This window comes from Pundamilia nyererei, unplaced genomic scaffold (assembly GCF_000239375.1).
Source record: "Pundamilia nyererei isolate P.nyererei 1_Seehausen unplaced genomic scaffold, PunNye1.0 scaffold00049, whole genome shotgun sequence".
NCBI lineage: Eukaryota > Metazoa > Chordata > Actinopteri > Cichliformes > Cichlidae > Pundamilia > Pundamilia nyererei.
Window position 1 is genome coordinate 1,831,804 of NW_005187450.1, and position 25,313 is coordinate 1,857,116.

The 25,313-nt window shown below is 39.7% G+C and overlaps 2 protein-coding genes across 4 annotated transcripts in view; one reads left to right on the forward strand and one right to left on the reverse strand.

Moving 5' to 3' along the window:
• Nucleotides 1-9,301, forward strand: part of sycp2 (synaptonemal complex protein 2) — a 17,352-nt gene extending 8,051 nt beyond the window's left edge. Inside the window, exons 11-29 of the mRNA XM_013910790.1 lie at nt 78-112; nt 214-271; nt 356-521; nt 639-703; nt 788-976; nt 1,436-1,558; nt 1,650-1,766; nt 2,352-2,490; nt 3,621-3,907; nt 5,019-5,303; nt 5,431-5,482; nt 5,644-5,772; nt 6,225-6,400; nt 6,606-6,700; nt 7,153-7,252; nt 7,408-7,466; nt 8,176-8,254; nt 8,544-8,600; nt 8,817-9,301. Of these exons, the coding sequence (XP_013766244.1) occupies nt 78-112; nt 214-271; nt 356-521; nt 639-703; nt 788-976; nt 1,436-1,558; nt 1,650-1,766; nt 2,352-2,490; nt 3,621-3,907; nt 5,019-5,303; nt 5,431-5,482; nt 5,644-5,772; nt 6,225-6,400; nt 6,606-6,700; nt 7,153-7,252; nt 7,408-7,466; nt 8,176-8,254; nt 8,544-8,600; nt 8,817-8,873 (2,268 nt within the window). The 3' untranslated portion in view covers nt 8,874-9,301. The remainder of the gene's footprint in view (nt 1-77; nt 113-213; nt 272-355; nt 522-638; nt 704-787; nt 977-1,435; nt 1,559-1,649; nt 1,767-2,351; nt 2,491-3,620; nt 3,908-5,018; nt 5,304-5,430; nt 5,483-5,643; nt 5,773-6,224; nt 6,401-6,605; nt 6,701-7,152; nt 7,253-7,407; nt 7,467-8,175; nt 8,255-8,543; nt 8,601-8,816) is intronic.
• A 35-nt stretch (nt 9,302-9,336) lies between these two features.
• Nucleotides 9,337-25,313, reverse strand: part of phactr3a (phosphatase and actin regulator 3a) — a 33,066-nt gene continuing 17,089 nt past the window's right edge. Inside the window, exons 2-12 of one of the 3 annotated variants that reach the window (XM_005732954.1) lie at nt 21,772-21,933; nt 20,101-20,268; nt 19,062-19,277; nt 16,644-16,872; nt 16,147-16,397; nt 15,341-15,494; nt 11,343-11,398; nt 11,086-11,147; nt 10,843-10,983; nt 10,441-10,517; nt 9,337-9,990 (exon numbers count right to left, since the gene is read on the reverse strand). In XM_005732954.1, coding sequence (XP_005733011.1) covers nt 9,975-9,990; nt 10,441-10,517; nt 10,843-10,983; nt 11,086-11,147; nt 11,343-11,398; nt 15,341-15,494; nt 16,147-16,397; nt 16,644-16,872; nt 19,062-19,277; nt 20,101-20,268; nt 21,772-21,933 — 1,532 coding nt within the window. In that variant the 3' untranslated portion in view covers nt 9,337-9,974. Of the gene's footprint in view, nt 9,991-10,440; nt 10,518-10,842; nt 10,984-11,085; nt 11,148-11,342; nt 11,399-15,340; nt 15,495-16,146; nt 16,398-16,643; nt 16,873-19,061; nt 19,278-20,100; nt 20,269-21,771; nt 21,937-25,313 lie in introns of all 3 variants that reach the window. The other 2 variants (XM_005732953.1, XM_005732952.1) reach the window with 2 other exon arrangements.

The following is a 25,313-nucleotide window of genomic DNA, read 5'->3' on the forward strand; positions in this document are numbered from 1 at the left end:
ATTGACATGTATCAGCATGAGAACTTAGAAAATTCAGGATTAAAGTTAACAGTCTTGTTTCACTTATTTCATTTTAGAAGGAGAACATAAACACCTGTGGCATACAGAGCAAGTAGGCCCCATTGAGAATGTTCTGTGACTTTTATTTGTCTTAAATATTAATATTTTGTTACAAATCTTTCTTAAATCTATACTTCCCATATTGTTTGACAGTGGCATCCACTCCCCAGTACTCCTCAGCACAACCAAGAAAGAGCAGCCTATGGCAAAAGTAGGCATTCATTGTATGTTTGTGGAAACATTTTCTTCATGCTTGTGTACTCATGTCTGTCCTCTGCTGTATTCTGTGTTACAGAAGAAGGGGCATGTAAAAAAGCACCTGTTTAGTGACACAGACACAGAAAATGCCACAACAGATCTCAGCTGGCTGAGAGAGTCAGCCACAAAGTCCAAGCCCAAGGTTATCAAATACTCCAGGCAGGCGCCCATCAAACCTAGACCTGTCCCACACCATGCTTCTGGTAGGCCATTAAAGTTACATTCAGACTCAAAGTCTGAAAATTGTTGCATCACGACTGTATGCCAATAAAATTATTTGAAAACATCAGTAATTGCATACAGGTTTTGTTTAATTACAGTTGAATCTCCAGATTTAGTCCCAACCTTTCCAAGAGCTGGATTGGGTAATAACAAACCAACTCAGGTAAGGAATGATTAATGTTTTTGTAAATTGTGTGCTACAAGCTGCACTATTTTAAGTAACCACAGTGTGTCACTGTTGTATCAGAAAAACGGCCGCATGAAAAGGGACCTTGGTCAGCCAAAGGAGAGAGTAAAGCTAGCAGCAGCACCTAGCAGACAACATGCAGCTACTAAGAGGCCCAAGAGAGTTGCAGCCGCCTCTACCAGAAGCTACAAAGAGCCAGATACTGATGACAGTCAGCCAGAAGAACCTGAGGATCCTCCTGCTACCAAGGCAGGAGACAGACTTCTTTTTTTTAAGCATTGTTACTGCTTTTTGTTTTTTGTTTTTTTAAACGGTTAACAGGTACCACTTTGCTTTTTTAAGTAATCCTATTGGCAACAGTGTCAAGAGTAAACAAAAGATGAAGCAGACATGTTTATTAAAACATTTTGTAAATATATATAGTGTAAAAAGGCAAACTTCATCCTTCCTCCACACATTATATTGAATATCAAAATGCCTTTTTTCATGGACTTTCATGGCCGTCCTTTCAATACTCTAAAGGTATACAATTTTAAGCTCAGGTGTAGAAAATATATTTCTCAGTCACAGTGTTAATAAACTACTCACTAAACCATAGTGAGTTTTAAAAATACACATTTCATCTGGTGAAAAGACAAAAAAACAAACTTTCAAGCCAGTGCAACAATAATAATGTATATTTTGCACCTTTCTTTTCTTTATAAATAGTACTCATTCTCTGCGAAAACCGTGGAAGTTCATGCAACTCAAAAAAAGAAGAAAAAGACTGACAGCACCCAGCAAATGGAAAACAATATAAACCCATGCGCAAAGAAGCCAGCCACTTCCAAGGTCATTTGTGTTTAATGTCATCTTTACTAAGTGGTTATGTGAGAAATGGCTGGAGCAATATCATATTTATTTTTCTTCTGAATTTCAACAGAAATATTTTATAGACCAGCAGAGGAAGCATGAGAAAACCTCTGAGCGAGCAGCTGCTACCTACAGGAGAAAACGCAACAACAACCAGTCAGATTTTAAAAAACCTTCTGTACTTAAGGTAGGACATCAGTTCTGCACAGAAATGTTCTTATTACTTGTTGTCTTCAACTCACAGCTTTACATCTTTGCAGATACTAAGTGTTTATACACTTATTTGTTATAGATGGGTAATTCAGACTTAGATCATGTTTGATTTTTATAGAATTTACACAGCACATGTATAAGCAATCATGAACAAGTGGTAAATTTAAATGAGAAACGATGACATTCATAGGCTAACAGCTTCTCAGTTACAAGGTAGAACGTCCCTAAACCATGCCCTGCTTTACCCCTTTGACTCAACAGGGGAAAGCAATTTATAAAGACGTTAAACTATCAGCTGAGACCAGAAACTCACTAGAAAAACTCCAATATTTTTTTTTATCAGACCTGGCAGCTATGTTTATCATATTTATACAGTCTTTGATCTGAATATATTTCAGTAGTTTATTATTTAACGTCAAAAGGAGAAATTTAATTTTTTTTTGGCTGTATTTAGCTGAGAATATGCTGTGGTCTTAAATCTTCACCTGCAGGTTGTGTTTCTGAATGGATTTCACAGTATAATATGTTGTCATAAATAACATACTTTGTTCTCCAGCAGAGGCCTGAAAATGTTCCTCAAGAAACTTCAAAATTGAAAAAGACAAATGCCCAAGAACAGATGAGTTCATTGAAGGATTCCTGGGTTACTTGCCAGACCTCTTTCCGTCCATCCCCTCCTCTCATGGAAAAGATGAGATGTAAGATACAATAAAAAACGACTCTCTAGCGTCAGAGTTAGATAAGAGCCATTTGATCCCTCGGACAGCTGCTAATGTCTATTTAATGTTTAATGTTTGATCAAATGGTTTGTTAATTCCATCACAGTGGTGACATGTATCATGACCCCAATTCCCCCCTGACAACCTTAGACACTGTAAAATGTCAATAAAAACAGAATGCAGTGATTTGTAAATCATATTAACCCATATTTTGTTCACAATAGAACACAGAAAATAACATATTAAATGTTTAAACTGAGATATTTTACTATTTCATGAAAAATAATAGCTCATTTTGGATTTGATGGAAGCAATAAAAGGCTGGTAAACTAAGTGTGCTTAAAATGAAACCACTGGAGAAAGATTATGCACTTAATTAGATTGATTGGCACAGGTTAGTAACGTGATTTGGGGGTAAAAAGTGCATTTCTCAGAAGTAAAGATGACAGGTTCATCTGAAATTCATTTCAAAATGAACTTGAATTTTGTCTTAAAATGATACATTTTTCACTTCTTTCTATTCTGAATTAAATATGGGTTTATGAACTTTTCAAATCATTGGATTATGTTTTTATTTTTCACTGCATCGCAATTTTTTCAGAAATCAGGTTATACTTAATAGCCATTTTAACATTGAAAAAAAAAGTTTTCCTTTAGTGACACATATTTTTTCTTCAGCAGAAGAGTGGATGGTAATCTTTGATTTTCATTATTATGTAGAAACATTGACTCTCAAAAGGTGAGATCGTCAGAAACGCTAACTTAACGTATTACTCCGAGTCATAATGATGAGTCTCGTTATCTTTCTTAACATTTATATTTGTAAAAAATTATACTCTTCACACAAAACCCCCTTTTTGTAACGCTGGTTCTTTATCAGCTGTTAGATATTTGTATAAAACCCTGTGAAACAATTTGGTGCCGGCAATGTGTGTTTCCATGGCAGTGAAACCTTTTCACTCTAAACACTTTATGTAAAGCATTGCATAAAGAAACCTTTTGCTCTCCAACCTCTATGTAGAGGAACTTGTGTATATTGACCTTCTACTCTTTGTCCAACTTCTGAAGCCAGCTGTTTGAACATCTGTGCTTATTTTGGATCCCCGCAGCTGCTGATAGGTCAGTCCCAACCTTGGATTTGACCTGCTCCCCTCTTCTCACCCCGCGGGGATCCCCGCTGCCTGCCTCCCCTAAGCCTTCTTGCCAAGACACCCCCTCGCCAGTCCTGCTGCTACCCAAACCTAAAGTCAGAAGTAAAGAAATGTGCAAGTGTTCTTTCTACACTGCAGAAAAGAATCATGGCTCATCCAAGACTCATTCTAAGCAGTCTGTCCCTTCTCTCACTTCACTTGGAGGACAAATCCCTGCACCTCCGACTGAACTTAGTGCAGCAAAGGTACATCACCTTTCTGACATATTATGGCACTGTGGTAAGGTATCTGTCAAGGGTTAAAACAGAAAGAAAGTGTTTTAGGGTAGAAAAATACCTGTTTCACATTCACCCTAAAAAACGGCACAGTGCAAAATATATGAGTATGGGTTTTTTCTAATTTGTTGAGTTGAAAGCATTTTTTTTTTATTTCTGAACATTGCTTCAGCAAATAGTGGAGTATTCCAGTGTGGGTGGTGTTCTGTTATTAAAGAAAATAAATAACAAAGTAAGATGGAAAGGGTAGTCACACCTAACTCAGCAAAAAGGCCAGAAGGGAAAGAGTGAGGAGGCCTTATTGATTTAATTTTGTCTTCGCTCCTCTTTGTATAAAGTTAGTCCAGTATACTGCACATCTGTAGCGATCTGCCGTGGGCTGTCTGAGTTGTTAAATTCATCTGGACTCACCATAAAGCTGTTTATACACTCATTTTGGCATCTTTGTCAGGTCTTTAAGCTATTCATGCACTAACTCTGCATAGATGTTATTGATGTCAGTCAACAGTCTTGTGAGAATCAGTAGCATAACTTGAATCATAGTGTGAGTTATTATTTCACTGAAGTAAAAACGTAGGCCACTGACTTAAGCATGACTTAAGCTGAAATTCCCAGACTGTCCGAGAAAAATGTGGATAGGGATGACTGAAAATATAACTCCCTCCCCTTAAAAACCTTATTTTGAACCTTGTCCTTTATAAGCAACTGGAAAGTTTGATTTGCAAACTGCTAAATTCTACTCCAGACAGTTATTTTCTCTAACATGAGATGGCTACGGCTAAACGAAGCCATTCTTATGAGTTAGCCATGTGAGGAATTCCTAATAAATAGATCTTTTAATTATGGGGAAATGCACATGATGATTGAAATGACCTACTTAATGCCGTACAGAGCAGATAATGGCTTTGCAGCACTTAATCTGTGCTTCTTCATGCATTGTGTGAAATGTCTTTTTCATTTATTGTCACTTATCTATGGCAGACATGATCATTAGCTAACCACAAAACGAGTTACCATATTTTTTTTTTTGACATTATTTCTCATCACTTTCTGCCACCTTCAATCTTCTATTTGTTTCCAGATTAGTACAATCGAACAGCATCTTTCTTCAGCACCTCATTCTCCTTTGTCCACTCGACCCCTGCTGACATCCACACTCCTTGAGCTGGACAAACCACCCTTGCCTTCTCCTGCTCAGTCACCATTTCCAAATGACACAATTAGCCATGGCCACTGCTGTAGTTTGAGTAATGTGTCTTCAGTATCCCAGATTTCACTAAGCTTATCATCTATTAACTCATCAGTACTCACCAGCAAAGTTAAGGACGGTCCCACTGTTGCCCTGGCTCTATCTGTTAAAGCAGAGGTATTGGCTCTTTACTGATTTTTGGTTTCTTTTTTTGATTAATGTAACTTTACAGCTGAAGAACAAAAAAAACTTTAAGAACACTAAATCACTCAAACTAACTAACTCATTACTGTCCTCCTGATAGATGACGCCACTGTCAGACCAAGACTCAAAACTCGCACAGTCTCATGTTTCAGGTAAAATAAACGTTTAACTTGTTTTTTGGGGGGGGGTTGCTATAAATTTCCTGGTTGCTACAGTTTAATTCCACTGTTAGGTCCACTCTGCACCAAATTAAAGTTGCGCTTCATTATAAAATGCCATCCTATCTAATTGTCACATCTGATTTTTGAAACAGGGCCCAGCCGCAAGCGCCACATTTCCTTGTCTAGTGATTCAGAGGACGAGGAGACAGAAGAGAGTATGAGAAGCAAGATGAGAGGGAATCACTCTCCTCATTTGAAGCCACGGAAATTATTCAAGTCGTGTAAGACATATTCAGAGTCTCTTACATAGATAAGCACAGGAAAACCTTAACTACACATGCCTTAATCAGACAAGCTAATATGTGTTTCAACTTTGGCACAGGAAGTTTCTTCATGTGTTTTTTTTTTTTAGATCAGGATTTTACTACATCCAAATCTAATCTAAGGTGATCTATCTGAATGTATTTTTGGAACTATTTTGTTAAATTGACGGTGTTAAATTATATGTGATGTAAAACAGATACACAGGAAGTCAAAATATTCCTTGCAGCACAGTCAAAACATCTTTGTTTTTTTATAACTATATGATTTAGGATGTAGTGAGGATATTTAAGATATCAGTGGCATCTTTAAAAGATCTGGTAAAAAAAAAACTATGAAACATTCTTGAATCAGAATTTGACTCTAATGTTGTCCTTTCTAATATGTTAATGTTCCTGTTTGTTACCTACAGTTGAGGTGCCTGCTGTGGATGAGTTGAGCCAGGTGAAGTCTTCCTCTGGTCATTGGGAGGGTGAAGTAACAGATGGAGACGTGGACATTGATGAAGGTTTAGATTTGCCAGAAATTGCTGTAAACCCAAGAAACATGTGTCAGCAGTTGAGCTCGGAGCTCAAGAAGAAGTTCCAGGTTGGAAATGTGTCCAGACATACAACATAGTTAGAGAATAGTGCTGCACACTACATTGCATCTGTGCTGTGTTCACAATTTAAAGGAACACTTAATGTTGTGAGAAATCTAGTATGTGATAAACATGTATTTGAGACAGCAGTGTGTACTGCTGTTGAATGATTACTTACAAAACTGCTACATAACCATATATGTTCATGTTCAGAAACGTTACAGCATGATGGAGCTTTACAACAAGCAGTCTTTGAAGACCGTCCAGCAACACGTCTCTTCCATTAATATGCAAATTACCAAATGCAGGTCAGTTAGTTTGTCAGTGTGTAAATGAACTATAAGTCTGATCTTTTCGGTGAATATGCAACATTTGTTATCGCCAACCTTTAATTAATTAGATGGCCGATAGCACACTAACAGAGAAGTCCTGAAAGGCAAGTGAGAATCTATAGTGATCATTTTATTTTAACCTAAATTATTTTCTCTTGTGTGTTCATAACTGGAGAATATGAAAAAGAAAGATTTGGCAGAATAATCTATTCAAAAAAAAATGTGTATCTGGGCTTCTTCACACAGGGGTCCTTAGCAAATGTGAAATCTAGTTAGAAGTCAGTTTGCTGTGTTAATAAATCCTTTTTATGTTTTATTGGCTACAACCCTACAGTGGTCTTTCATGAGTGTGATAGGGCACTGTAACCTTTGTTTGTATTTCCTTGTAGATTTCTACTTTTCTGGTTAATTGTCTGTCCTCTCTACAGGACTCAGAGGCTTAAACAGATTCAGAAGGTCCTCCTGGAAGAGATACACAAATTGGAGCAGGATGACACTGTGCTGAAAAACATGGATAATGACCTCACCGTAGGTTATTCTGACTCTGTCTGCCACATAGAGAAAATGCAGAAAGCGATATTAAAAACAAAATATCCAGCCATACAATGTTCTGTTGAATAATACCTGCCGCCAGGATGATCTGTTGTAGATTTGACCAGTGCCAATGGTTTTTCCTTATACAGATGTACTGGAAAAAACAGATGACGGCTTTCCATTCTTACCAGAAGCAGGAAATCACAAGGTGAAATTAAAGCGTGTGTTTGTGTGTGTTTGAGTACTAAAAGAGTCTTATAATTCTGTTTTCCACACTCTGATCAATGGTGTCCTTTCAGGTTTAAAGAAGAATACACAGAATTATCTAATTTTTCTGTTGGAAGAAAGATTAAAACTTTTGATTTGAAAAAAGCTTTTTTCATTAAGCTTGAAATCATCAACTAAATACACGTCCTATACATCCTATTCTTCCTACTATCATTTAGCTGGGGTTATCGTAAGCATTCCCTCCATAGTTACACTGCTAGTAGCTGAAAATAAAAATAAAGCACCCCCATTTATCAACTTCCCCCATATGGTAATTAACACACATAATCTATACAGTCGTTTCAGATATGTCTGACTTCGTCACTCAGTGAGTATATGAGAAACCAATATCAGTATTGTTCCTTTGATAAACATATATTTTATTAATTGCCATTTATGCCCTCTGTTTTAAAAAAATTCCATATGCAGTTTATTATGCTGCTAACTCCTCGAATCTGAGAAGGGATTGTATTAAATGGGTCCTTTAGCCACAATACTCTGCAGTCCATACTTGTGTCACTAATTTGTCGTTTGTTCTTTGTTATCTTGGTAGTTCCATCCTGAGTGACACGATAGCCACGAAAATATTAAAAAATGTGTAAAAGAAATCAGATATACAGCTCCATGGTTGTCTGTCTCCTTATTTCCAGAAATGAGCTCCTGAAGAGAGCGCTTCAGAGTAACACGTGCAACAGCTTGGAGTATGAGGAGAGAATATTCACATCTGAGGTGTGATCCTCATGCATAGACTTCACAGTATATCTAATATTTGCTTCATTGTGTTGCTTGAGTGCAGTCTGTAGCTGTAACTCAAAATTCAGCTTTGAATAATGAGTGTTTATGTGTTTTAATTTAGAAGAGGTCATCTGCCTGTCAAGCTGTCTATCAAATATGACTTTTGCTGAGTGGCCTTTGTGACATTTTGCTATCTCTTTTATTCTCCCCCTGTGTGTCCTGACTGTGTCATATTCTTTATTACCACTCCCAAAAACCCTGCTGCTGTTTGTGCTGTTTTCAGATGTGCACGATCAGAAAAGACATGAAGTCAGTTCAGGACAAATTCCTCAGTGAGATGGTGAGTATGAACAGGTGAAACTTCAGGAAACAGAGAAGAACTGGGCTTGCATTGTGTGTCTTTAATGTTGTGTCCATCACTCTGTCAAAAGAACAATGGTTCTGTGAAAGCTTGTGCATAAACACGTACCATTGAAAGAAAAGTATGACTCAGATGATGTTGTGTAAGATCTCAAATTAAGCGTCTTTCTCCAATGTTTCTTTGTGTCCTTTATAGCTGGAGGGAGAGCTCCAGAGAGTCAAGAAAGGACTGCATGCTTTGTTCTTCCCCTGATGAGGGAGCCGGGTTTGAGTTCAACACTGTCCCGGAACGCAATAAAGCAGGTTGTGTGTTTCGTGCTGTCCTAGGCAGTTCTGCTGTGCTCAGTCAAAGTATTTTCATGCAGTGTTTGTTTTTCTGGATTCTGCTTTGATTCCATGCAGATGTCTTTGGTTTATTCTAATGGTGCTTTGTTCCAGTGTTTGGGATTTGATTGGAAATGTTGTGTTCTGGTGTTATTTTATGGCTTTTATAAATTGAATAAGTTTTGGTGTTATTGTAAGCTCTCCCATGCTATTCATTGACTTGACTCTATTTTTAACCCTAATTCTTGATTTATTCATTGAAGCTTGTTAAGTACTAGAAATGGTCAAGTAAACTTTCAAGATCTTAATTGTATTGATTGTTTTTTAATAACTCCTCTACCATATTGTTAAATGAAAATAAAGTTGTTTTAAAAATAAATGAGGCAGCACAGTTTTAAAAAAAGGCCTTGTATTTTGAAGACAAGTAAGTGCTTACAAAGGTATTTCTCTTTTCAGTGAAGACGTCGACGGTCCCATTCTGATTGACATACTGTATGTACAGTTAATATCAAATTCAACCCCCAATGCCATCTCCCCCACGCTGCACAGTCTTTACACAGTCTTGACACATTATTCATCAGTTAAGAAAAGGTGAAGCTGGTCACATGCACAACTTCTTCCCACTACACAGATTCACACAATCTTGTCAGGAGTCCATGAATTAGTACAAAAAAAAGAAAAAAAAACAATGACTGAATGACAAGATTGTTTGGTTTTTGTTTTTTTAATACTCTGCTCTTGTCCTGAGAGTCAGAGGCTCCACCAAAGTCTCTTCCACCTGCCAGTTTCCACGTTTGGCACTCAGCAGTCTCCAGGACACGCCAGTGCTAACATTACCATCATCATCTCTCCCATACCCGTGACTTCATACTGATAATATGATGGTCAAGGGTGGCGGAAGATTCTTAAAAAAAGGCGCGCCGAAGACAGAAAGGCTCCGGGCTCTTTGAACTGTCGCCACTGAGCAGCTTCTAGCAGCTTCAGGAAATGTCAAAGCTCAGCATTTCTTCACAGAAGAAACTCCACACTTTCACGGTCGGTGGAACCTGGAGAGACATATAGAAAGAAAGGGAATAGAAATAAATGGTGAGAGCAAGAGGGTGCCTTTGTTACCAGATGCCCTTCTGTTATTGCAGCCATTAATCAGTTCTGTGGCTCTATTTTTAGCACAGCCATTTACAGTGCTGAGAAGCCAGGCACGTACACTCCTACCCTCCCTCTAGGTCACTGTTACAACTCACGAGGTCTCGTGCTTTTCAAACATGATTAAGCCGAGGACACGGTGGCCTTTCATCATGCTTTGCTACCTGGTAGTGAGAACTCTCTGGAGGACAACCTCCCCCTCCCCATTATAGCACTCCCATCTATCTTTAGCTCCTGCATGCACCTCTGTATGCTCAAGGAGAGCTAAATTTAGACTGCTGCAGCTTAGAATAGAGCATCAACCCATGCATGCATGTTCTTCCAAACACAGGCAGGCGTTTCCAAATGCTGACCTCGTTAGATGTTTGCTTGAGGCATGCACTTCCATCTCGGTGCTCTTAAACTCGTTCAGCTCTTTCCGGATTGCAGCCTGTTGGGAAGAGGAAAAAAATGCATCAGTGCATCAAGCAGCAAAGCAACAACAGGAAGAAAGAAATATATATATATTTGTGTATAAAATCAGGCTAAAAAGTTTAAAGAGGACAGGGGATTTTGTGAGATAAGCTGATAACAGCAACTTGCAGTGCTGGATAGCCTGAGTAATAGGTCAATGGGGAATTTGGGAAAAGATGTTGGGTATTTGTTTAATCCCACTGACTTACATAGTGAAATTGATTTTGGCGATAAGTCCTGAGTGAGTGGTGGCAATAAGACATAGAGATCAACGTGATGTGACTGCACTATCCAATACATACCTTGTCTGCTGCCGACAGACGAGTCCAGGGCTTGTCTGCTCTCCTGTCGTAGTCCTGAGCTTTAGCTACCTCCACATAGTCACTGAAGCGGATGAGGATCTTTCTGTCCCGCAGTTCATCTACCGTGGGCCGCTGGTTGAGCTGGAAGAGACAAGAAGGTGCCAAACATTTGTCACCGTCTGTTGTTTACATTGAAGTAACCAGAGCATCAGAACAGTGTATTTAATAGAAACGGAGTCTCACCTTTCTGTTTAGCCGCTGTTTGATCTCCCTCCTCTCCTCTTGTTCTGTCTGGTCGTTTCTCTCTAAGAAAGTAAAAACAGCTCCTTTTAAAAATTCATAATTAAATTTTTAAAAAATGAAGAAAAAAGTGTACTCATGCGTTGTTTACTGCGCTGATTAGTGCACGCGCTTGATGTATTAAATATGGCATGCCTCTCTGTGAGATACTTCGCTGTGAGTGAAATATTCGGGAGTAGTTTTGCGGTGTTTGAACTCACGTTTCAAAATGTTCCGACTCTCCAGCTCCTCCACATTCGGTCTCTGGCTCAGCCTCCTGCGGAGAAACACCAAAACCACGTTTTGAACCATCGTATCTTCAGATAACCTGTCCGGTCCTCTTTAAACGGGCTGCAGCTTCTTCGCTGTGCGCGTTCTCGAGAGGAATCCCCTATGTTTCCATCTCGCATCCAAACCGCGGCTGTGAGACTTCAGCGGAGGCGCTCCCCACATCTGGAACAATCAGCGAAGCTAATTCTCCTTTTTTGTTGTTGTTATTATTATTTTGAGAAGTCTGCTAATTATTTCTCGGGTGCTGTGTGCTGCATCTCAGATGCGGTAGTATCTGCTGCACAACGCCGCAGCAGTGAAGGCTGTCCTCTCTACTACTCGCTACACGCGCTTTTCAACTGGGTCGTGATGAGCTGCTGGTGCGCGACTCCCCCCAGTCTCCCTGGTTACTGCATGCCGAATTAATGAAGGCGGGGCATAGCGGGCTCTCGCTAAAGGCATCCCCAGCCTCCTCCTGATGTGCGCTGGACTACTGCCACAGTCATCTCTCACCCTCTTTGTTGCACCAGTTGAATTCAGTTTTTCCTATTTTGTTTTTGTTTTTTAAATGAGGAAATATTGTTATAAGAAACATAATTTACTTTGTGATATAATACAATCTCTCAGTGGTGGTGCTCAAATGACTGAATTTAGGCTCCCACATGCTGACCCATCACCATCAAAGAGCCCAAAAGGTCTTCAAAGTTCAATATCTTTTGCTGCTGCTGACATTTATTATTTATACAAAGGGCTCAGCTTCAGACAGCGTGCGGCACACATCACAGTGCACCTCTACAGGTGGAAAGGACAGAGAGGGTAGAGCACAGCAGGGCTCTCTTTATCCTTTTGACCAAACCAATATTTGGACTCTTTATAGTTCTTGTTCTGTAACAGATCAAAGTTAAGTCACATAGAACGAGCTGAATGAGGTTTTGTATGTTTATCGCTGGATAGACGGGCACATAGCAGCCAATTAAATTGTTGTATTCTAAAAGTCTGTTAATACAATAGAAAACCACATCTGTGAGAGATCTGTTTTCACCATCCATGCACAAACTATGCAGGTCTCTGTTGCACTGTGTAATGAGCATTAAGCGCAAACTCATTTTCTTGACATGCCTTTTAATTAAGGGACACAAAACTGGCAGAAAAAAAAGATAGCGGAAAAATCTGGTGTGTGATTTTTATTTTTTCAGATGCTCTCTGTGTTTTTACTCAACGCTGCATAGGATAATGAGTACATCCAAGCAACAAGTCTTTGTTAATTAACATGTGACCAGACACAGCACGTGGAGTCGCATGAGGAATTATTCAATAGCTTGGCTCCCTTGGTGAGGTCTCCTCTGAGACGTGTGATTAGAAATGGAACAAAAAGCAGAAGGGTGTCTACAATGATTACAGCATTTTGTTCCATCAGAATATGAGGATCCCATCTTTATAAACATATACATGCACACATATGTATTTATTAAGCCTTACTTAATTTTTTTATGTATATTTGTGTGAATGCCAATATCTTAAAACCTCATTGGGGGGAAACAGCCCAACGTGCTGCTTTTCTTTGCCTCATGACTCTTCGATAAACAAAGACAAAGTATTCCCACAGCTCCGAGGATATTACATTTTAAACACATGGAACAGGAATATCGCTTCCAATGCCCTAGTGGATGCCACCAGCCACACTATTATTGACCTGATCGCCTTGTTGCTTAGCAACGATACTTGGTATCCTTAAGACAATACAGTCTTCCTGCACAAATTCTCTCTTCTGCCTAGTAACACAGGGGAGGGGATTTCACTACTCCAGAAAGAGCCCTATGCGCTTTATGCAGAAGCTGTGGCTATTTTTAGAAACAGCCCCTTAATTATATTTTTTTGGTCTTTGTGGGTGAGTTGAATAAATAACACATTACTGTCAAGATTGGATGCTATTTTGGTGGGCAAATGAGATTTCCTTGTGAGATGTATGAATCACGAAAGCTACATTACCCCTCTGCTCTCAAGTGAGGAGATTTTATATTTTGGGGAACCCTGAATATCCACACTCTGACTCATAACTGTAACGCTACATCACCCACCGCTTTCTGAACGAGAAGAAGTAAGATGTTTAAAAGGGATCCCCCAGAATACTGCAATGACGCATAAACGCCCATCGGTTTAGGGATCTCCATTAGACACTTGAGTTGAGATGTTCGCAGGAAAATGAGTTAAAATAGAAAACCAAACTATGCCTGCCGGGGGAGGAATACAAAAAAAAATCAAAACAATAGAAACGCCCATGTGTGGTTGATGGAGGCGCTCGATCTTTTGTTTCAGCTGCCAACTGCAACAAGGAGACGAAATTGGCCATTCCAAGCTTCCTTCATGTTTCAAGTACAGTAGCAAACCCCCCACCCCCTCCTGCTATTATTTCTGCTGCTATAACTCCCCGACATTTATGGAGAGGAGGGAGCGCATGGGGAGATGCATTATTGAACAGTGTCAGGAGCTAAGATTGGAAACAGCACAGTATGACTGCAGCACAAGTGCCAGGTGGTGCGATTCTAAAGATAGAAAGGTCATCTATCACTGACAGAATGGATGATCATTCAGCATGAGTACAGAGAGGTAGATTTTTTTTCTCTGCCGCTTAACTCATATGAATTGTATTGAACCCAGATCATTCTACAAACCTGGGCAGTGCAGAGGTTCACCCAAATAAGACTGCTTTGGGTATCCCCACTGATGCACCTTTGATTTATGGCTGTCTAAATTCTTTACAAAATGAAATCAAGAAGGAGAAGTTCAGCAAAAGCCAGTGCTCTGTATATAAGTCTTTATGTAACAACTGCTGTGCTACAAGTGGAACTTCTCCGTCTTGAAATATAGACCCTGAAGCACTTATGTAAGCTACAGCCATGCTCCATCCTCACCTTTGAGTAGAGTGTTTTTGCTCGAGAATGCTTTAAACCTGTTTTCCTCTCCCCCAAATAATAATATATTTTCCTCAAGTAAATCTAAGAAAATGAGGAGGCGGGAGTATTATTAGTTCTCCCGCAGACAGACTGTAGATCTTGTTCTTTAGAAAGTGTGGGTGGCACTCTGCGCTTGGCTGGGAGTTATTGCATAGTGGGTTATGCAACACTGTGCCGTGCCCCTGTTTGATACGGCTGTGTTAAAGAGCCCCAGTCTTGTGACACGAGACCTCCGCTGTTAGTCTTTGAACATCAAGTTTCTCACTTACATTAGAAAAGAAAAGAAAAAAAGATTAATGTCCTGGCAGCGCTTTTGTACAGAGACATTTCCTGGAAGAACTGTCTGTCTGTACCCGTTGCATTCCAGAAAGCTGAAGAGTGGCAAGTTTTTAAAGGCATCTAAGAATTTCTGGTACATTTTTTATTCTGCGGAATATATTAAATTGTTTTATTCAGTTTGGCCTTGTTTGAATAGATGTACTATTACCACAATGGGTAACTTCTAAGTTCAAAACTAAGAACATAACAGAACATTCCAAAACTAAGAACTGACCTTTAGTAAGAAAAAAAAAAAGAACTACACATAAGCAATCTGAGCAGATTGTGCAAGATAAATCAAGTCTGTGCAAAAGACTCGGATAATCCAGTTAGAGCCAATGTTTATCTCACACCTCCACCTACTCTTAGCTGTTGTGTAACCCAGGCAATTAAGAATATACGTTTACCCTGGAAAGACACTGCCCAGATGTTTTTTGGGCTTACAGTGCATTGTTACATAATGAATTACATGGAGACTACACGACACTAATATGGAACCATGGCTTTAAAACCCCCCAGCAAAGTTGATGTTACTGAGTTAAAAGATATCTTCACAAGGCAACCTACATAACCTAAACTGCTTTTTCTAAAATGACCGAGGTTTTGTTGCAGGTATTATGACAAATTAATCACTAATACTCCACAGACAGCAGTCAAAAGAATATTTCATAGCTTACTTGGCGAGTTTCATCTCAATCTGCTGGCGAATTTCCTGGCGCTCCTGATCACTCCTTGCTGGAAAGATATTCCTGTCTTCCAGCTCCTGCTTGCTGGGCCTGTTTCGTAGTTTGAAAGCCAGCAACTCCTTCCTTAGCCTGCGAGGAAGTGTGCCTACAACCACGCATGCAAGCATTAAAACACAGAGCGCTGTCACTTATTTTTAAACTTTGGAGAACTTTGTAAGGGATTTCTTCCTATTCATATCCTAACAATGGCTGCCAATGGCTACTTTATCTCATCCAAACCTCCACACTAACAGATAATTGTTTACAGTGGCGTTTGGAAATATTTGGGCAGAAACTTGTTGGGTGTTTTGCTGTGTAGTATAAGACAGTGGTAAAGTTCATACTTGAAAATTAAGTGTTCAGGTATTTCTTATCACCAATAACCAAGCCCTCATGTCTCCTTATCATGCACAACATGTGAATAAGAACAAGTGGAACAGGACAGTGTGGATTAGAAAAAAAATGTGAAATGAATTCAAACTTGTGCATCTAATTCTTGTTTTTAAAGCGATTAAAGATGTATACTGTACAATCACTCCACTCTAGAAAAGAACAATTAAATGAAATCATTAAAAGCCTGAAATGAGCAAAACATTTGTGCCCATAATGAGTGTAAGCTTACTCAAAAATCCTAAAATTGATGCAAATGCAAGACTTTCATCCCGTTGAGTGTAAATGTTTCATTTGTAAAACAAGTGCACCCTGTTCAAAACCAGAATGTGCAAACTCTGCATGCACTTTTACATTGGCCAACCCACCAGAGATAACAGACTCGTTCCAGCCGTCCAAGTCGGTGGGGAGGCCTGAGGTGTTGGAGAAGCACTGGTCCAGCCGCACATTCTCCTTGTTCTCCTCTGCCTCCTTCTTGGGCCAGTCAGACCCTCCAAACCCCACACAACTTCCCCCCAGAGACGATGTGTGTTGGTTGTCCGAGCTGCAGGAGCGAGAGAGCCGTCCGTCGGAGCACCACATCCGTGGGGGTGAGCCCTGCTCACACCCATCGTGGACACTGAGGAACATGATGCGGATGTGGACAGTGGATTTAAAAGCAACATTTTAGTTGAGGAAATTATAGGCCATTATAATTTACAAAATACTATCACAGTATATTAGACGCAGACTATATTACGATGAAGTCATAAATTGACGTAGTAGAATAGTGATAAACCAACAAAAGAGCTCTGTAGCAATCCAGTGGCAGTGGTAAAAGGCAAAATCACATGTAAACAGCTGTATGGGTTCACTTCAGACTCACCTCTCCTGTCTGTTCTTAGAAGCGAAAGCTCTTTGCAGTTCCTCCATTATGCAGCTAGGGGGCATGGGAGGGTGTATCATATTGCCTAGATGTGGGGACCCTGAGGGGTTGGCCAGAGGCCCTCTTAGTGGCAGGGTCATTGAGGCCAGACTTTCTGTGGCCCTGGGTAGAGGCTCCTTGGGGAGGTAGGAGTTGGGCAGATGAATAGGGAGTGATAGAGGACCTGAATCTGACAAATGAAGATGAGCAGGTTAATTAATGTCTTCTTATCTATCTTTAGCATATTATTTTATTTCTCTATTATTTGTTTATTTCTTGACATCTGCTAAATATGACAAGAGAATGGCGTGTGTGAAGGAAATGAGGTTTTTGCAAGGATTTCGTGCAAAGAAATGAGATTGATATTTGTGCTCTGCAGTTTTTATTGAACCACACAGTGATGTGAAAAAGAAAGTACACTCTCTTTCAGTGCTAAGGTTTAATTTATCAGGACATAATAAAAAATTCATATGGTCCTTAGCAGGCAGGTATAGTGTGTTATTATTCATTTACCAAAAGCTGCACAATACATGCATAAATCCAGAAGCAGTGTGTGAAAAACACTTTTACTGATTAATATAAGTAGCAGCTAGGTTTTGCTAGTCACATGCATTTGATTAACTGACCATCAGTAAATGTGAGCACCTCTCTTGTATGGAATTATATTTTATGACAAAAGTATAAGTTTGAATTCAGTACGCCTTACTACTTAATTTAAAGATCTAGGACTATTACTTTTAACGCAGTATTTTATAACTGTGGTACTGGTACTTTTACTTAAGGAAAGGAAACAGTTCCTCCACCACTGAGTGGTGTTGATGGTGGAGGAAACACTGTCAAGCACATCTTCCAAAAATAGTCCATTGGTGTTTAATTGCATTGCACTGTGTTGACTCTAAAGGGTACATTCACATCACATTTACACTTATTAAAAATAAATGTCTTTGCTTGTTATCTTGCTTCAATTGTATTTACCAGCATACAGTTCAGATAGAGATATGCTTTATACAGCTCTTACAGTGCTGCAAAAAAGTATTTGCACCCTTTCTTATTTTCATAATTTTCTGGATATTTGTTGCACTTGAATGTTTCAGATCACCAAACAATTTTTATATTTTAATATTAGACAAATATAACTTAAGTAAATACTAAAAATATGAGCCATACCCCGACCTGCTGAATCGAGAAATCACTTAAATAGAACATGTCTGACAAAGTGAGGTTGGCTAAAAGACTTCAAAAAGCAACCCATCATGCTGTGATCTGGAAACAGATGAGAAAGTAATTGACATCCATCAGACTGAAAAGGGTTACAATGTTATTTCTAAGGCTTTGGGATTCCATTGAGAGGCATGATCCACAAATGGAGAAAACCTGGAACAGTGGAGAACCTTCCCAGGAGTGACTAGCCTACCAAAATTACTTCAAAAGCCCATCGACAACTTATGCGGAAGGTCACAAAACAACCCACAACAACATCTGAAGACCTGCAGGCCTCACTTGCCTCAGTTAATGTCAGTATTCACGATTCAACAATAAGAAAATAGGCAAAACTGGCAAAAGTGTGCTGAGGAAAAAAACAGTGCTGCCCAAAAAGAACACAAAGGCTCGTCTCACATTTGCTGAAAACATCTCGATGATCCCCTAGGACTTTTGGGAAAATATTCTCTGGGCTGATGAGACAAAAGCTGAACTTTTTGAATTATTTTTTCAGTAAAATCTGGTGTGAACCTATGACAGCATTTCATAAAAAGAACATCATAACAGTATTCAAACATGGGGGTGGTAGAGTGATGGTCTGGGGCGGCTTTGCTGCTTCAGGACCTGGATGACTTGTTCTAATGGATGGAACCATGAACTCTGTTCTGTAAAGGAAATCCTGAAGGAGAATATCCAGCCAGCGGTTCATGCCCTGAGGCTAAAACACTTTGGGCTATGCAGCAGGACAATGACCTGAAACACACCAGTGTACCTCTGGATGGCTCAAAAAACACTGACCTAGTCAAAGTCCAGATTTAAATCAGATTGAGATGCTTTGGCATGACCTTAAACAAGCCACCCAAAAACCCTCCAACGTGGCTAAATGCTCCACTCCACCGTGAGAGACTAGTAGTTGTCACAAATGCTCGATTGCTGCAGTTCTTGCAACAAAGGTTGTTTAGGGGGCAATTACTTTTTCACACAGGCTGGATCGCCTTCCTCCCTTAATAAATTAAATTATCCTTTAAAAACTGCATTTTGTATTTGCTCAGGGTATATTTGTCTAATATTAAAATGTATTTGATCATCTAAAACAAATTCTGAAATCAAGAAGAGGGTAAATATGTTTTCACGCCACTACATGTGGATGAAAATGACAGTTATTTACTCAGCACTCACCATCTCCAGTACTCAGCTGGGGCAAAAGTTTTGGAGGTACTTGTGGTGGGGAAGTTCCTGGAGGAATCTCTTCCTCTGATCTCTCTTCCATCTGTTCTCCCATGTCTTGCAGTCCCTCAGGTAAATCCCCTGCAGGGTGCACCTCCTCATTTCCCTCCTCCTCCTGTAGTCGCACATTTTCCTCCACCCGATCACAGTCTTGGAAAGGAGCGGCTACTGAAGAACATTAAAGAAGGAGGAAAAAAGGCATTTATTCAAATAGCCTCAATCAAAGAGTTTCACAGCACATGTATATATATATAAAATGTCATTTTGATTGATTCCAAAAGCTGGAGACAGCTCGTTTATGGACTTTTGTTACAGAGAAATCATACTTAATATGTGTGGAGAAACCATGCAAACTCTCATTTACTTTGGCTAAATACAAAGTAAATGAAAATTCCTCAGTTTCCGCCTGATTTAAAAACTTGACACTTAAAATCTGCCAAAGCCTCTCTTTAAAAAATTAACAAAATGTACTTATTTGCTGCACCAGTTCCAAACACATCCAAGCATTCACAATTTCCCTAGTTTTGTAATTATTCCAGCCGAGCATGACGATTAAAATCCCTTTGCCTTTGCTGCCCTCTACTGGTACAAAGTGCCAAAAACGGGTTCATAAACAAGCATCTCAGTTTCATTTGAGAAAGCCAGCACAGTGGATTTTACTTGCATTGCAAAATGTTTACATCCAACTCAAGGCTTTCCTTATGATATCTTGCAATACATAAACCAATAATTTAATTCTAAAGTCAACATACATTTGTGAGCTTTTGCGAGAAAGTAACAAAATAAAGTTCCTCTCTTCCTTTTGTTTTTCCCTCCAAACAGCATTTTATCAAATTGCGGCAACATTATACCCTATTGATCTTTTGATGCTGGGTTAAAGACATCCAGCCACGTCCACTTCACAAATCCATTTCCCCCTCATCTGTTGCTTTTGCAGTTCCATAATATCCATTGATTAGTTTACATTGAGTACAGCAGGAGATTGTCCTACCTGAAGGGGGATGCTCCTCCTCAGGACCAAGGTATTCCACACTGCTTACTGTGAGGTTTGGATTCAATGGTCCCCCAAATCCTCCAAGTAAGACCGCACCATCGGAGCAGCAGCCTTGGGTGGGGGAGTTTGGGTCGTGGCATAGAAGGCCACTCGATAATGCTACATCTGTGAATGGAGAATGAAACTGAATGTAGTTCATTTGTTGGTGAGAGTAGTTCACCCATAAGAATACACACACGTGATATAAAGCTAGATAGAATTCGTTTTTAAGTTCTTCCAAATTAGCTTTGAATTTATAGAATAACCAATCAGATTGCAGCTCTTAACTGGACATTGTGTCCAGATAAGAACAATTATCAGAGAGCAGTTATCAGCAGGATGGGCTGAAAAACACTGCTGCACACCTCTGATGTGACCAACTGTGATTTCCCTAAATGACATTCACTCTTTCTGTCACCTTCATTCAACATCAGTCTCCATTACAGCAAGGCCATCACATTTAGTCTTGTCTTCAGCAAATATTATGCTGCTTTTAAAAGTAGACACACAAGGTGACTCGGGATAAATCAATATTAAGGTCCGTATACTTTGAGTGGATCCTAACATTATGATCGCATCTAAAAAAAAATAAATTAATAAAATTTATAGAAAATAAACATTAAATGCATTTTTGCAGCAGCAGCAATCTGATATCGTAGCCATTACATTTTAGCCTCGAAATTTGAAGATGGTTGTCATGCAGCTATTAATTTGCCCTATACAAATTTTGCTCACTCTGCTTATATTTTAAAACAAAATACAATGTTTCTAATTAACCTTTTTTTAAGGAAAAGGAAAAGAAGTTTAAAATTGTTAAATACAATTAAAAGTGGGTATCAATTTTTTTTTAAAATTTAGAAATAATAAATCAAAATATTATAAATATTAAATATTGTTTAATAAATGAAATTTTATACATTTTGTATTTAGCTTTTGGGATTGTTGTAAGACCGGGATGTCTACATGACTGTAAGTGATTTGCTTTCATAAAGTGTTTATAATTGTAATGTCTGCCCTGAACTTTTAACTGGCCGCTGAAAAATTCTTGTCCGTATTATTAAAAAGAGACTTGAACAAATATTGAGAGTAATAAAAACTAAACTAAAATGAATGATTTTAAAAGATAGAAACTATAACTCTACTAACAAATCAATATATTCAATTATGAAAAAGTTTAAAATCCTTTCTCTTGTACAGCAGGCAAAATATTCCAGCCAGATGGCTACAAGTCTTTGGGGACTCTGGTAATATGTTTTCTAATAACAACATCTGATGTTTACCACTGTGACTAACTGAAATGTAAAAGTAAAAAATATGATGTAAAAAAACAGGAGATTATTGATGTGAAACACTGAAACATAGTTTAAAACATTCAACTTTGATATGTGATGCAATGCAAGAAAAAATATTCTAATTGACATTATGTCACACCTACAGCTTTGCTCTTATAACAATCATCTGATTCAGTGAGAGTAAGATTAAAAGACGTGTATCAGGTCTTTCCTTAGTATGAACTATGTTGTGCTTCTCATCTATGTGGCTTAAATAAAAAAAATAAAAAATTATGCATTTTTTGCAGGTTTCATCGTGTACGAAACCTGGAAATACAAACACATGTTCTCATCTTACCTGTGGAACTCTGCTTGAGCTTCTCGTTTTTCTTTTTCCTCCACTTCCAGGGCTTGAAGATGCGCCCCAGGGTGGCCAGCTTGCTGTTACGTCGGATTGGCGGTGTGTGCACCCCAGTCACCAAGCAACCTGTCCTCAGCACCCTCTGCTGGTCCACCACATCTACTGCATGATGACAGAGGGTGGAGAGGTTTTACAGCAGGCGAAATGAGTTGAGGACAGAGTGGGTGGGGATTTGAAGGTGAATGAAACAGAAAAAAAGAAGGCAAAGAAAAGTCAAAGGGAAAGAGGGGTGGAGGTGAGAGATGAAACAGAGAGAGAGAGGGAAAGAGAGGAGCAAGGGCCCAATTAGTATGCTCACCTTAGTGAATAAACCATGATAGAGTCCAAGTGCTGTGAACAGATTGAATTAGAAAGACTAATTTGATCAAGGCACGCTCCCTGATGGCTGCTATTTCCCTGTGAATCCCCTCCCACCCAGCCGTACGTCATGCATCAAAATAAATCTCTCTCACAGTCCAAGATATGGCAAAATATGAAAGCACAGAGACACAGACAGCCTCACAAAACTACAAAAGAAGCATTTCCCCAAAGACCAACAGGTGTGCCAGTTTTGCTCTTTTCCCAAAAACAACAATAGTATCAGATGCCTTTTAACCACTCCTGTGCTTCATGTTGATATGTCACTTGTTGTATCTCACACTGTATGTATATACCTGCAAAATGTTCCATAATGTCCAAAATACAGCTGAGATGCAGTATATTATGTTTTTTGTTACTACCCAAAATACAGGCTTCTCCTAATTTAATTACATGTAAATTTTCCATGTAATTCTATTATACAAGTACAGTGTGAAATTTTACATTTTATAAGATATGGTCAAGTGAAATGAACTTGATTGGTGTAAATTTGGTAGCACTGTTGCCTCATCTGGCCGTGGCCTTTCTGGGTGGAGTTCTCTCTAAGCACTCCAGCTTCCTCATGCAGTTAGTAGGATTGGGTCAATTGGTGTTTTTCTAAATTGACCAATAGTGTGACTGTGAGTGTGAATGGTTTCTTTCTCTCTGTGTCAGCTCTGAGTCAGATTGGCGATCTGTCCAGGGTGTACCCCGCCTCTCACCCTATGGTAGCTGGGATATGCTCCAGCACCCCTCGCAACCCTGATAAGGAGAAAATGAATGAGAATGGATGGATGGTGTACATTCAATTTATACCAAGCACATTTTCCTTTGATTTTATATATTTCAGTTGCATTTTAAAAAAAATGCTTCATTTGTATTTTGTACATCTGTATTTTGTCTTGATCGTCCTATAAAGACATGATACTTTAATACTATGTAGACTCTTGTCTGTTTACATTGTGTCTGAGGCTGGTGAACCATGTGCTTGTGTGTTTGTGTTGAGTTCTGCAAGCAAAATGATACTGAATGAAACAAACAAACAAACATCTCATTTTTAAAAGATAAAAAAAAAAACAGTTTTAGAAACAAATTAAAACATATGGTAGCAATCGACACGGTCCATGACTGTAACGATTTCTTTATTGTGGTAAATGAGTTGTCCCTATTGACTGTGGCGCTCTGCGCATCCTTCTTAAAGGAAGTTTGTATTTTGAATGAACGGCGGCGGCTATGACTCATGTCTGGAAAAGAGTGGGTCTACAGATTCATGTGCGCATATTGCTGCTGGCTTGCCTGCAATTTTTTACAAAGAGAGCCAAGAAAGCAGAAATATGCTATATGTGCTACGTGTTTAAGAGCTACATGCGTCATTGTGACAAAAATGAAGCAATATCTGCCTTCGCAATGCCGGGAGCGTTGTTCAAACAATCAGCTGAGGAGGAGGCAAGGATTTGTGATAAAGGAGGTTTGGAGGGAAGAGGGGGGATTTGGAGAGTGGCTCAGGGTGTGATGTGGAGTACAGTGATGGAGGAGGGTGGATACAGCTGACTCTGTTTCAACCCTCTTTTTTTTTTTGCAGCCCTTGCTTCTTTCTTGAAGCACATGGGTAGGGAGAAGAAAGTGAAAAGCAGGCAGTGGCTGGGGGAAGGAAAATAGAAGAGGAGAGGCAAAATAAGGAGAATAAGAAGCAAGAGAAGACCAATAAAAAAAAAAGAAAAAGAAGAGAAGGAGGTTAGAAAAACAGTAAAAGAACAAATTTAAAAACTGAACACTGACAGAACAGGGGTCGTAAAAAGGCAATGGTGAGGGACATATGAAAGAAGCAAATTTCTAGTTTGGCATCTTGTCCCTAAAAGTTCCTGGAAACAGGTCAGTTGACCATCCATCTTGGCGTCTCATCATCACCACTGTCACACATGCAGCGTTGCAAATGTGGTGCCGCACGCAAAATCCAGGTCAAGCTGGAAGGAAACGCACCCAGTCGCTCAGAGAGAGAGAAAAAAAGCTTAAGAGAAGGAGAGGGGGAGTAGGAGGGGTATGTCTGCGTTAGGGGGAGAGTGTGTGTGTGTTTGAGGAGAGAGAAGAGAAGGGGAGAGGAGGTGGGGTCAGGCCCGCTGCTGTTGCTATGGCGACCACATCCAGATGCTGCCGCAGCAGTGGGTGCCGGGTGGACGGGGGAGGAGCGAGTCAGGCCGAAGCAGAGGAGAGGAGGAGAGAGAAGAGGGGAGAGGAGCCCCCTATACAGACACCGCCACATCTAAAGCCAGTGGCGGCACCCAGTGCATTGTGGGTAGATGGTGAAGCCACATGGAGGACGAGATGTGTCTGCATTTTGAAAGAGGGAAGGAGATGAGGGGAGGAGGAGAGAGGGGTGGTGGGGGGTGGGGATTCCAGGGAGAAGAAGAGGCGAAAAGAAGAGATGGGAGGGGGGAGAGGGGGGTCTGTTGCTATACGGAAGAGCTTGCAGTAGAACCCGGCCTCGTCCAATCACAGAGCAGCTATTTATAATGCATATCAAGTAACTGTTCATTTTTCATAGAGGGGGTGGTTATTCAGGGAAAATGACAGGAGTCTGGCGAAAACGCGAGAATTAGGTGAAAACACATGCGTGCACGTTGAGATTTCCTTTATCCGCTGAATGGGAATGCATCGAAATGTGTGTCAGATAAGCATGAATGGACGACATGCACCGTGTGGGGATGATGCGCAATTTTAATTACTATGCTAATGTAAATAGGATTTATTAAATCCATGTGTCATGCTCATGCAGGGGACCAGTCAGTCGTTTGCTGTGCGCCTGCCTGCAACTTCAACGCGAGGCTGCACACAGTGTAATTCCAATCATGTGCCGGCATCTCATAAACCTCCTGACCTTAGGAGTACAGGTAAATATAACCTACAAATGGTAGACTCTAAACAGCATCAGTGAAGTCTGAACTCAGAAATGATTTAGGAGTGGGAAAAGGAAGGCAATATGATAATGTCACTTGGAAAGGAAACTAAAAAACAGCGCTTTAGTGTGCCACTGGGGACTACACCCCACTTAACCAGTTTGTCAGCACATTCTGGAGCAAAAGATATCACCCACACACACACACACACACACACACACACACACACACACACACACACACACACAC